The following is a 14,160-nucleotide window of genomic DNA, read 5'->3' as shown; positions in this document are numbered from 1 at the left end:
CCTTACATTTATATCACTTTATGTGATGAACAATGACTGAAATTTATTTGGTTTTCACGTGGCCTGGTTCAGACCTATCTGAACAATGAAATTAAGTGATTTCATGTACATATGTCTAGATAGCTTTAATGGGAGTCTTTATTAGATATGAAATTAGACATTAAAACATGTATTTGTTCCTTACAACATCACATACCTATTTTTTAGCATAATCTGATTTCCATCATATGGTGGTGCTAAATAGAAAAAAAAAAAGGCTTTTCACCTCAATTTTGAACATCTGTATTTTCCAGGGACAATTCTTAGAAAATTGCAAGAGGTTATGTCTAAGGTCACATGGACCTACAACAGTGGATTTCTTTGAGGTATGAAAGAGAAATCTCAGAACTGCAAGTAATAAATATGATTTTGATAAGCACTTCTCCAGGAAAATAAGAAATTCCTAAAAAGTTTTCTGTGAAGTGCCTTCCTCTTCATGTCCTGTATTACTCCATACTTATAAATAATAAAAAAGGAGACTGATAACAGTAGTTTTATGTAAGCAAGCTTAGAAATCACACTCAGATAAGTGCTTTTGACCTAAATCTTGTAGCGCCTCGATCTGACATACAACCCCACAACTGTGAAATTCTGTATGAGATTTAGCAGTTTGAAGCTGCCAACTGACCCAGCCATAAAGCAGCCAGAGATAAGGATTTACGGTACGATATGATACAATTAGACATTCACCTCCCATTTATTTCAGTCCATTTCAGTATATAACCTATTTAAAAGTTGCAGGCTTTTTATTAAAATGTAAATGCTTGTGTGCTGTATATTTATAGGCAGCTAACAACAACAAGAAAAGACTCTCATAAATTAGATTTCTATGAATGAAAAGGGTAAACAGGAGATGCTTCTGCAAAACTCTTCTAGACGTGCAGAGATAAAGGATGGCTCTACCACACAAAATAATCAGATACAAAAATAGCTGTTCAGAAACAGCACACCTAAGGAGTACTTTAATCAAACATTTAGGTTACCTGCCAAAAGGACCATGATCTCTTCAAAATGCAATGCGGATTAAAGTGTTATCTAACACAAGCAGAAAACTAACCTTGGAGTGGAAGTTCGAAATGTGTTCATCATAATTTTCATGTCTTTGGATAGAGAAACCAGCTTTTTCAGCTAGATTGCAAAACTGGTTTAAAGTATTCCCTCGGAGTGGAGCAAATACCATTGCTTTTCCCTGGAACATTAAAAAGAGAATTTATACATTTTTAAAACTGGAAGGGAACCAGATATAGCATACACCTGACTAAGCTTTTAATATGCTCAAGCTGGAAAAGTCAATTGTTCTCTTGTTAAAATACTAAAATATGGTAACACAAATACTTGTTCAAAATATGCAAGATTTCTGTGATTAAACAAATGCAATCTAGAAAGTAATAAATAAATATTTTCTTTAGAAAACTGCCAACTGCAATACAGCTGCTTCTTTTCATATAATAATGGTGTCTGTGGATTACCAAAATAAAACACAGAGAAAGCATATAGAACATGCACTCAATGGAAAATCCATTTGTTGGCTCATGATCATGCAAAGACTGTAAATAATTATTTTCTTTTTTCTCCCTCACACATAGAAGAGTACCTCCCATTTGCTGTCAGTGGAATTACAACAGTATAAAACAAGGCAAAACGGGAGGCAAATCAGCCCCAATCATTAATTTTTCAAAGGTATTTTAAACTACCTGAGCAATGCAACTAAATTTGACCTTAAATTGCTAAATTGCATTTAAATCAAGAATTAATGTTCCTGAATACTCATTCTTGTTTGTGCAAGATGATCAGGCCATTTATGATGCCCAGGCAATACGTTATGGTCCATTACCTAATTTTTTGTTCATCCTTCTGTATTTAAGAAAACAAAAATGACTGTACCTTGAACTGATTTTAGACACTCTGTGCAAAGTACTTGCCCAAAACCTAACCTACTTGATAGAGCATCTCTTGAAGTCTTATTTGCAGAATTAATTCTAATTGGCTGAATACTGTGTCCTGTCACATGGAATGAAAAGTGGTTGAAGAGCTGTAAACAAAGGTTAATATCAGCCAACAGCATATCACACTGAGGGGAGCCACGAAGTTTACTGTAAGTTCCTGTATTTAACTTCTATGTTAATGAGAGCTAAGATTAATTTGTGAGGTGCTCTAATCAAGCAAAGAGACAAAAAACATTTTTGGGGATCTGAAAAACTTGTGAAAGGATTAGACGCTGTGGGAGCACATTTAGCTTGAGAAAACGCAATCTGCAAGCCACAGGAAAAGAGTGATCAGTACAGAGAATTTCAATAGGAATGCTGGAAAGTTACAATGCTGACACAGACACTTAGTGAGGAGAATAGGGAACAAATCTGTGTCTCACACATGCACACGTACACCGAGACAATGCACAGTGAGGCAGCAATAAAAATGCTATGTCAGTACCTATGGTGCTAATGTGCACTTAAAAGATTCCAACCGTTAACACCACAACACTATATTTATTCTCACAACAGCTCGGTGAGATAGGGAAATGCTGTTACCCTCATCTTTCTCGTGGGAAATTAAAGCACAAAGGAGTCTTAGGGCAATATCCAAACCAACTCAACTTCTGTTCATTTGTGAAGCTGTAGCTTTAATTCTGTGGCAAAATAAGAGGTGCAAAGGGGTGTAACTCCCACCGAAGGCACTGGAATTGCTTATGTAAATGCTAGGTCTGAATATAGGCTCAGCTCAGGATGGAAAACATTAAACACAGGAAATTCACAACTGGTTCCCTCACATCCTTGGCATGCTTTAATGTCATCCGACAGAAGTGGGCAGCAAAGGGAGCCCTCAGCTGAGGATACTGCTCCTCCTGCTGCCATCTCACACTCCCCAGAATGTTGTTCTGCAGAAACCCTTCATGGCATAAGAAGGCCAAGACTCCTCTGGAGACCCTTATTTTCATGATCAGTGTAATGGGAAAAATGTCCCTTATCCAGGGCTTACTGACCATATGAGCCACATTGGAGCTTTAGATGTGACTGAACTTCATGAACAGAGACTGCTGGAGGCTACAGACCATACACTGGCCACTGATCCAGCAACTCTGATGAGGTGCTCACACAACAGCATCCCTTTGGCCCCTCTGGAGTCAGCAGTCCATGCAGCCATTCCTTCTCATATTCTCTGAAGACTACTTTCAATTAAATTTGAAAGAGAAGTACAGTTATCAGTGTCCTGATAAATACAGGATATAATACAGAATCAGTCTCCAGATTCTACTCTTGATGGACTATTCAAAGTTTAATTCTAATTCAAAAGTGTCTCCTAGGATGATATTTAAAGGATGATGTTTAAAATACAAAATGGCTTTTCCTCAGATGGAAAAACACTTCCAGTAAACTTGTGAAAAAAAAAAAAAACCACAGAGGAAAATGCCAGTTCTAATAGTTTGAAGTGTCACTAAAATGCTACAGTAAGACAATAGGACAGTCATTCATATTTTGGATATGACTTTACTCATCAGTTATTACTAAATGTGGTCTTGTTTGCTGGTACTAATCTCAGCTCAATAGCATCCCATTGACTTCATTGGCATTTTGAACAGATAGGCCACAGAAGAATCAAAGCCTTGATAAAAAATTGTTCTTAATTAGGGAAATATGCAAAAAACCAAATGCTTATTCTAAGATTGAAATTAAAAGTAAATTTTAATTATATAAAAACCTCCTAATGCTGGCAAATCAAGTCAAATAAGTTGAGAGAAATAAGATACAGACATTCAAGAGAAATTTGTTCAATGTAATATTTCTGTGCCTAACCCTTTGAATGGGTTTAAAGGTGACATTTGCCTCTGTAACAAACTCAGATAGAAAATTCAGCCCTCAGTAAATCTGTGAGCTGCTCATTTCTCTCTGTGAACTTCTTCCTGCACCAACACAACTGTCCATTGGGACAGTATGAGGAACCAGATGATTGAAATGATCAGAGTCTGGTTTCAAAGCAAACAAAAAGTTAACCAGAACACATCATTCTGTGCCATAAGGATTCTAATAGTCAAAAATATCATCCTTATTGAAAAAGGAAATACCACAGATAAATTTTTAATTTTTAATTAACAGTAAGAATAGACTATGTGTTCTGAATCTCTCCTTCAAGAGAGCTTTGCAAGGATATCTGTTATTCTCTGTTCACTAGCAACTTTTTCTGTTGCTAGTGTTGGCTATTATTTTCCCTAGACTCTTCTAAACTAGTTGTATCCTAGTTATATTTGAAAAATGACTTGCATTTAGGTATGTGAATTTTATCAATTTGTCAAAGTATTTCCAAAATGGAAAGTTCTAAATTTGAGACAAAATAATTATTATAGAAGAGTGAACTTAATAAAAGAAGTTTATGCCTTAGCTTGGGCATAAACTAATGCCCACAAACTATTCTTAATTATTGCAACTAGAAAATAAGTTCACTGTTGATTCATTTGTCCTTTAAAAGGCTAAGTACAGTGCCATTTAGTAAAGTGCCCTCTGACATTATCCTTAGATTTATACAGGTTAACAAGAGCAGTGAAATTGGTAACTATTTCATACTTGTGACTGCATCTTTTGGGATCTCGAATGAGCATATGTTTTTATTTGTGTCTTTCAAACCATGAAGACATATGCTCAAAGGCATCTCTGCTGAACACGTCCTTTTTGGACAAAAGAGCTCATTTCAGGTGTCTGTACTCCCAGCTCCCATCCTATACAATAGTCTGCTGTCCTCTTAGTTAAAAATCACAACAATTTGCAAGGCCATGCCATAACTGGATATCCATCCATACAGCCATTCATAAAGTAGATTAGGCAACGATTTAACTAAATTCAAGTTAAAAAATAAACTTTGGATAGGGGTCCAAAACTCTGCAACAGAAATTCCTGCATGGAACACGAATTTCTTAAGTTAGCTTTGCTGATAAGAAGTAGGAACCGCTTACTGTGCCTAAAGTGCACAGCAAGTAAGTCCTAGGTTATTGATACTGACTATGCTACAGATCACAATGTGCAGAAGCAAACATAATTAGGAAGACAGGCAAGAAAAAGCCTTCTCCCTTTACTCCATCTACATTCACAAAGGAGTGTAGCTCATATGCTCTGAAATATAAAGACATATTCTTTGAATTTGAATTAGCTGATTGGAGTTAAGAGTCAGGCCAGGTTTGGCTTAAAGTCAGCCTAACAATTCCACAGTTACCAGGGCACCTCTTACACACTTCTTCTCTTCCTCCCACTCTTGCTCTTCTTCCCCATTGTCCTTTCATGGAGCCAGTAGAGTGGCACATGGGAATACCTGAAGAACCAGTTGCTGATATTGATCTGGGCTGAAAAAAATTTTTTTGGTATTGCTTTAAACTGGGATCCACTTTGTGTCCCAGATGACCTGTGATCCCAAAAATTATTGCAGCTTGACAACTGCTGGTACTTCATGAAAGTCAGAACAGAGCTCTGAGCAGGAGCTGCTTAACCTCTTCTTACTGCCACTGACAGATATATCTGGGTAACCTTTTCCTCAGGGTGGCTACATTTTTCCTATCTTCCTGGCAGCCTTGCCCCACAGCTCATTAAAATAATTCAGTCTTAAGTAACTTGCCTTAGGTCACTCAGGAAAGTCTATGATAGAACCAAGAATAGAAACCTGATCACTCTAAGCAAAGAATGGGATTACTTACACAACTAAAATGACTCGGGTTCTTAAGCCTTTGCACGTTTGGGTCTTCTGTTCCTTTTACAGAGCAAATCTCTTGTACAAAAAGTACAAAAGTACTACAAATTTTAAATAAAGTTTGGAAATTCACTGCTAGCATGAAGTGTTTTGTTTTCAAATTGGAAGTTTACCTTATTGGAAGATTTGGATGTTAAACATGAATGATAAAATTTCTGTTTCAAAATCCTACTTAGATCAATTACTTAATGTTTTCTTCTTTTCTTCTTTGGATATCTTCCCTTTTTTAAATATTTGAGAATATATATATTTTTTGTATATGCATGTAACAGAGTTTTTCTTGCCTGCAAGTCTCTCTGAGTTAAACAGCCCAATAGATTTAAATTGATAAAATATCTCTTGAGTGACACTCATGTAGAACGTGTAATCATTTTATGAAGAACATAATTTCATTATTTTCTAAGGTATAAAACATGTAAACACAGGGCTTACTTAATGGAAAAATGTTTTAAGCCACAGCATACATGTAAGCAATTTACTCATTTTATATAACCATAAATGAAAAGGAAAAAATATTCTTTCATAACAAATAAATACACAATGACAAAGGTTACAATTGAAGGGATTAAAAATGACAGAAGCCAACATAAAAACTTTCAATATCGTATTTTACTTTAATATGAAGACATTATTATCAAAGGAAAATACTTGAGAAACACTTTGATAAAAATAATCTGACGCTATCTTTGAAGCGGTTTCATTTATTTTACTACCCACTGTGTTCCTTATCAGAAGGCCAAGTATAAGAAGTTTCCTAGTTTATGATTAGGAAAGAATCTGATAGATTAGAAGACTCAATTGAAGTTGGACATAATAAGTATTAAAGTATTACATGACATTAATCCTGCCATTCCATTACTCTCTCAATCATTGTGCACAGACTAATTATTCTGAAGCCAGTGTTCAGGAGAAAATAGAAACATACTTACACTGGGCTGGAGTAATCTCTTTATTGCATCAACAAGGCTAGCTCTGTACTGGTCCAGAAACAGGCTGACATTGAGAAGAGAACAGAATCCAGATTAAAATGGGTTTTCAATTCTAATGATACTAATGCAGATAAGTACAAGGCTAATTACATATGTTTACACAATGCTGTAAAAGAGAAACTGTAGTCTACATTTCTATGCAGTTCAGGTACTTTTAACATTTAAAAAGACATAAAAGGAAATACAGTCTAAACAAAACCTAAATTATCAGCATGAAATAAGTCTTTATATAGCTGAAATTCAGCAATCAGACATACTAGCTATTAAAGTAATACTGTATCAGAAATGAGGATCAACCTAAAAAGCTAGCATTTTACATGTATATACAAGGGGGATGGAGTTTTTGAAAATGTTTTCTACTGTATTTCAGGTGTTACTGTTAAGGGTATTTTTTTCCCTTCTGCCTTCACAGATTTGGCATTAATTCTTACCTATTATACATATTTGCTATATTTATATATCTATCTCTAGCTATCCTTATAAAGATTTACAAGACCCTACCTCCTCCGTCTCTCCAATGCTGTTGAAATACAATGGCCCACATTGTGCAGAGTTGTCATCTCTCAAGAGTGCAATCCTTCATCTCCAGCATGGGTCCCGCAAGGATAGCAGCAGAGTCAATTTTCCCATGCAATGTTGCCAACACGCTCAGCCCTATTTTGGTGTGATTACCTCATGATTTGAGGGGATAATTCATTCTTCATGCCCCTCAGTACCTTAATGTATATACTAATAGTGGCAGCCAGGGTGCCAATCACTCTTGACTAGATATTTGTGGACATGTAGTTACTGTGGATGAGTGCATTTACAATGGTTAGTGAACAACCATCTGATAGCAACTGATGCCTTTCAGTCCTTACTACCGTGGGCTGCATTTATATTGGTGATTCAGATAAGAAACTCTATCAAGCAGGCCACAGATAATGTGATTTTTTTTCTTCTTTTTTTTTTTCCTTCCCCCCACATATTCTCTGTAATAAAACTGCTTTCCAGCTTGTGTCAAGTTCAAGTTTCATACTACATGGCATTTTGTCCATTCTCTATGGGTTTTTTAATATATTCCCCTTCCTTTTATTCTCAAACTTCTTTTCTGAAGAGATGTGGGTAAATTTTTTTTCCAGTTTTGAAATTCTAAAAGAACATAAAGAATAGATGGAAACACTGAAGGGAAAAAAGTAGTCTGCCAACCACAGGCCAATGTTCATCAAGAACAGAAGATGTGTGAATGTAAGGACACTCCACAGCTACCAAGGAGAATACTGTATCACATGCCATAGAGGCGAGCAGCCGTGCAAGAACTGTGGTGAATCTTTGCTACTCTGGAACAAACAAAACAAAACTTGCAAGTAACCATACTTCATTAGTAAAAACTGGCAGAACCTCACACTGTTGAGAAAATATAGTAGAATGGATAGCTATATATCTTGAAGAACATTCAACATACCTATATATGTTGAAGAATATCTAATACAGAAGTATGATCTGATTTTTTTCTCAAGAATATGAATTATTAGATAACAATTTTCCTGATAGCCTGGCTTACAAGAAAATTTGAACTTGAGCAATTGGCACAATGACAACCCCTCAGCCCTGATTTATCTTCCCGGAAGAACTTTACTGAAAACATGGGTGCCTAAACTTAATTAGTTGAAAAAGCATCTCTTATCTCTGTTGTCTCTTGGGTGTTTTAATGACATTCACCTCATGTTGATCCCTATACAGATAGATGTTGTAAGACACTACTTCACTGGGAACTTAACCACCTGCAGAAGAAGTGGAATAGATGATTCCTCTCCCAAAAGAATAGTGAAAAGTAATTAATTTTTTTTCAACATGAAACATCGAAAGCATGCACATATTTAAGACTTCCTGGGATCCTATGTAAACAGAAGCACATTCTGAATGAAAAGTGCATTTATAATATTTTTATTATTGCAGTTTAGTGGAAACACAATCTTGGGGCAGCTTAGCAGTGTTAAAATCCCCTTTTCATGGACCTGAATATCATTCTCTTTTTCTTTTTTCCAATGAGATAGGGGCACAATTGCTGCTACCAATCTTGTTCCTTTACAATGAGAACTACAGACCTTTGTTTACCAAAAGCTGAGTGTCTGAGAACTTAAATTTTTTTCTGTCCAACCCCAATTAATATTTTGGTGGCACAGAAGGTACACTCCTATTCATCTTAGCTTAGGAAAGCCAGATAACCTGAGACAGTTGCCCTCCAAGAGACCTGTTCCTGGGAACATGACTTGCTCCAATTAAAAATAGATTCTCATACTGTGGTTTCCAAACTGTTGCTCTGTGTGCCATGTACTCAGACCAGAAGGAGCAGAGAAGACTGGAGGCAAAGCTACTGCAATGCAATGACTCCAGGGAACATATCTATCCTCCCTCTGAGTCAGGGGATGCCTTAAATGAGGAAAATCCTGAAGAAGTCATTAGGTAATCAGTGCTTCAGACAGGAACAGCACAGGATTTGGCCCACGCAAGGGGATTAAGTCACGCAGTTTTTCTTACCAGTAGAATTGTATGACTAAATATTACCACAGCATACTGAAAATGTCCCTGAGAGCATCCTTCAAAGCTCACAACATGTGAGTTCCTGTCTCACCCGCTCTAGGTGACCCTGCCTTGGCAGGCAGGTTAGACTTGGAGATCTCCAGAGGTCCCTTCCAACCTAAACAATTCTGTGATTCTCTGAACAGCTCAGTAAGATTAAATAATGCATTGCTCTAAACTACTCACATACAGTTCTCACACCTCAATTCAAATTTGGCTTAAGCCTGCCATTACTTTAGTGGTAATATTTCATGTTTATGTAGCTCAGGACAGGAATAGCAAGGTTTTCTTGGGTCAGCAAGGAAGTTTCAAATCACAGCAACAGAAAGGTGAGAACACAGCTGATGATTTGGTCTTTGTTTAGGCAATGCTCTTAACCTGTGAAATCTGGATGAACAGGCAGGTGACATTGTCATATCTCTACTCTCTTACTCTTTAATTAAAAATTTAAATTGCAATTAAAACCAAAATGAAAGTTTATACCAAAACTGCAGAGAGGAAGCAGTAAGCCACAAGGAAAGAAATTTAAAAAAACAGGTAGATTCTTAGTTTGCTTCATGCTAATATTCTTTTATCTTCTGCCTCGCCACAAGAGACATATGCTTTATAGGCTATGATGTGAAATTTTTGGTTTTTTGCATGCTCTGCCATTGGTAAAAGAGTTGAGTTTACAGGTGTACTTCAGATATTATTACCTATTCATATGTTATACCCTATTCATATGTAGTGCCTAATGTATAAAACAGGATATTTTTTTGTTCGCTTTCAACTACATGAGTGACGTAAACTAAAAAGACTCTTATTTCTGTGTCATCAGGTTCCAATGCACTTGAAAGTGTGTGCCAGAAATCCGGTCTAAAATGGACAGACAGAGGTCTTACTGCATTCCTGCAAAAAGATCTCCTTATAATAAGTGAAATAAACTAACGGAGACAAAAATTGACATATTTTAAGGTATTTAAAGAATACTTTAAGTTCAGGTCTACATTCCTGGCAAAGCCACAACTCCCTGTGACTTCAGCAAAAAATCTCAGCAGTGAAAGTAATGTGGGATAGCTCCCCCTGGCCTCTGTTATGTGAATACTTATGTATGTGCCAAACTTCAAGAATAGAATCATTCTAAGTAAATAAAGTAGGATATTACGCATTTCCAAAACAATACGCGGTTCTAAAACTCATTTTGCCTCTACATCAAATTATTTCTGAAAACTTGCTTCACAATAACGTGAAAGATAAAGTTTTTTTATTGTCTCAGTCCTACTGGCCTTTACTCTCTCTTTGGACTAAAAATCTCAGAACTTTTGTCCTCAAAATAAAGAAGAGTATGTACACTATTTAAACAATTATAAAATCTGGGGCCCTCAACAACTTTGGGAGAGTCTTGGGTTTGGCCTGTCCATCCAGGCACCTGTGATTTCTCCTTGTCTATTCAAACTCACAGTTCCAGCACCTGGCTTTATATCCACAGGTGTAGGTCAGATGAAAATCAAAAATTCTGAGAGCCCTCATTTGGCCTTAAAATGCCCCCTGAATTTAAAGAATACTTAAAGTTCAGGTCTACATTCCTGGCCCCCTGAAAAATATGAAATGGGTGAATATGTTTTAAAGGTTCCATTATTTCAGTATGATTTTTTACTGTATCCTTTTTCCAAGTGTAGTCTCATATTGATTTTTTTACTTATTTTTATCTAATAGTTGACATTTTAAAAATTATTTCGGAACTGCTGAACCACGAAACTATTTTATTGTCAACATCCTGAATGGTTAAATAATGACTAGCTTTCACAGTTTGCCTCTTATTTATTTCATAATCTAGTTGAGCTACTAAATTTAACTGTTAACTAATAGACTGTTTGTTCTGGGAAATAACTTATTTTCCACTCCTGCACACAAGGTTTATGAAAGTCTGACTGTAAATATATGAATATAAACATATCGCTGCTTGCTGTAATCATGTACATTTTTACTTGAATCTCCATGTGGATTTGGAATATGTTTATGAATAGAGCTTGTTTTCATGTAAATGGGATCAAGCAGTACCACTGGTTAGCTATTCAGAGAATCAGACAATATCACCCTTGCTGGAAATACTTCAATAAAAATTTATCCATGTACCTAATATTTGAACTCAGATTTTTTGCTTTCTAGTTCTCTGTTCTAATCTTGGATTTTATTGACTGACAATGAGCTATATGATGGTGTTAAACTAAATGCAATCTATTCTATCTGTTTTTTATCACTGCATACTTCAGGTTTCAGCTGAGAAGCTAGAAGAAAAGAGATTTTTTTTTTCCTCTTCAGTGGCAGCCCAAAAAATTCAGAGAGCAAAAATCCTGCCAACAGTTCTCAAACCGATTATGTAACGCTGAAGAGAAATACATGAAAATGAAAACAAGATTTGAGTTTGATAAAGCATGGAACATTTCTTTCCTCAGCCTTTTCATATACCATAAAACCTAGTGTCCATAACTAAAAGAATTATTTCTAAAAGAAACAAACAATAAAGGGATTTTCATGTTTATTAAGCTCTATGCTATGTTCATATACCTGTGAGCACTTAAAATAAGAAAACAGAAATAATTTGTGAATAAACCCAAATTCCTTAAACTAACCTGCACATTTCTATTTATTTTTTAGAAATCTATAAATAGTTATACACTTACCTGCATCTTAAGTGCTTCAAAATAAATGTACAAAATGCAAGGATTGCAAATGCATTATGTATTTTACCTGTCATGTCTGATTCTTTGTTTCCTAAAGAAACTACACTATTTCCAAACAGACTGCAAAGGGTATTAGGCCAGAATATTACTGAAAAAAACAACTTAAGTCTCGCTCCACTCTGTTGTACTCCCAGCACAAATAGGATGACATGGTGTGAGTATCAAGAATACAAGAGGCAGCACAGCCAGGTTGTTTTGATATTTGTGTGAAGAACAAATTTAACTCTAAATCTCTTGGCAAGACCTTGCTTCACCCACATAATCTGGAGAACATCCATATGTGAGCCTTGTCTAAGCCTCCGAGAAGACTGCTGCCCTCCTGCTCATGTCCGCCAGTACTCTGATCTGACTTTCATACTTAATCTGATCTAATCCTGTCCAGCATTAACTTCATCTGTGCAATGAAACCTGGAGTATCCATTCTAATATTTGGTGAGGAAGGCATTTACTAAATTACTTGCTGAAATCATATGGTGTTGTTTAGCTCCTTATTTTAATCAGATGATGCATTTCTGAGGCACATTATCAGCGATTAGTTAGAAACCCTCCTCTGTCCTTTTTGGGAACAAAGAACTTTTCTGAAATTAAATGCTAAGGGAAACAAAGCACTGTTGCATTCTGAGAACAAATAGGTGTTAGAAAAAGGCAAAAGATCACTAAACACATTTTCTCCAGAGCTATACAAAACCAATAACTTGGTGGAATAAGAAGAGTTTGCTTTAATAGCATAATGTGAAAGAAAAACAAAAGCTTTGGAGGAATAGAAGAAGACATTTAAAAAGAACATTGTTTAAAAAAACAATAGACAGCTTCATACTTCCCTTGCCTTTTCCTTTAACTATTTCTAGGTAAGGTACATAAATTTGCTGAACTGAGCAGTTCTAGGAAGTCTCTGCTTTCAGAATTTCATCTCTCACAATAGTTACGAGCCACAAAACATAGACAGCTTTTTTTTTTTTTTTGGATATGTAATGGGTCAAGAGCAAATATCCATGAAGGAAAAACATCTTGGTTTAAAAATATCTATTCTCCTAAATAAAATTTGCACAGCTTTATTTTTTTTCACACTGTCTACATTTATATAACACAAGTAATTAATAATGTACCATTTTTAAAGCTAGCATGCAGCAAATACAGCACAGCACAATCCCACAAATGCAGTATCAGAAAAGGGTTGTGTCAATAATCAAATCTATTTGCATAAATTATTAAACAAGATACCATATTGCTACATGTATCTACCTTTTTATAAATTAAATGCTGTACTCTTATTTTTCTTACCATAAATTATCTTATAATTAACATGTGCCTATGTGTAAATAATATAAGATTATTACGCATCCAGATTACACATCCAGATATTGATGTCAAATAGATTTAAGGAACAGAATGTGGTGGGGGTGGAAAAAATGGTTTGAAAATCTCTTTTTCCTTGGAAAGATTTTCCAGGGAGCAAAAAATATATCCCCTTATATCAATAGTCAGATCTTTCCTAAGAAGTAAGCTAATTGAGCTGTTTGTGTTGATAAACTCCCTTTTCTCCAGACTGTTCCTCACTGAGCCATAATTATTTGCAATTTGCCTAAGTCGTCCATTTACTGATACGTCAAGCATGAAACAGAGGCAATTCCAGAAAATGGAAATGCTTCTCAAAATCAATCTTTGGGAAATAATGTGGTAGAAGTTACTGTGTGATAGAAGACTACCTTATAACTGTCACATGGAGATGAATATTAATTTGTTGAGGTTAAGGTGGCTTTGTGCTTCATTTGTTGACTTTGCTTAGCCATCAGCAAGAAGCACAGTACAATTACTCCACCAAAGCTATTTTTCTAACGTGAGTTTTATGATTTTTATGTACTTACCAGTCAGCACACATAACAATGTCAAAATGTCCTTCCAGTTGAGAGACATCTGTCTCATTATCCCATCGTAAAATGCTAGAGGAAAAAAAAGATTCAAAAAAAAAAAAAAGAAAAAAGGACTTACATTTTTCATCTTGAGATTTTTAAAGTATTAATATTATTCTTATATGAAACAGAAATGTTTAAAAAAGTGCAAACTTGTTACTTTCAAAGATGAATGCAAAAATCTTATTCTGTACATTTTTAAGGATATAA

At 35.5% G+C, this 14,160-nt stretch overlaps 1 protein-coding gene across 2 annotated transcripts in view; it reads right to left on the bottom strand.

Annotated features, from left to right (window-relative positions):
• The window catches only part of CAMKMT (calmodulin-lysine N-methyltransferase), a 212,990-nt gene that overhangs the window by 7,083 nt on the left and 191,747 nt on the right, over window positions 1-14,160 (bottom strand). For both annotated transcript variants that reach the window (XM_071427548.1, XM_071427557.1), the window contains exons 8-10: window positions 13,906-13,980; window positions 6,696-6,759; window positions 1,097-1,228 (exon numbers count right to left, since the gene is read on the bottom strand). In XM_071427548.1, the coding sequence (XP_071283649.1) occupies window positions 1,097-1,228; window positions 6,696-6,759; window positions 13,906-13,980 (271 nt within the window). The remainder of the gene's footprint in view (window positions 1-1,096; window positions 1,229-6,695; window positions 6,760-13,905; window positions 13,981-14,160) is intronic.

Source organism: Agelaius tricolor, unplaced genomic scaffold, assembly GCF_023055355.1.
Source record: "Agelaius tricolor isolate 1412-34295 unplaced genomic scaffold, bAgeTri1.0.p SCAF_1, whole genome shotgun sequence".
NCBI lineage: Eukaryota > Metazoa > Chordata > Aves > Passeriformes > Icteridae > Agelaius > Agelaius tricolor.
The sequence above is the reverse complement of the archived record's forward strand: the minus strand, read 5'-3'. Positions and strand labels throughout refer to the sequence as shown.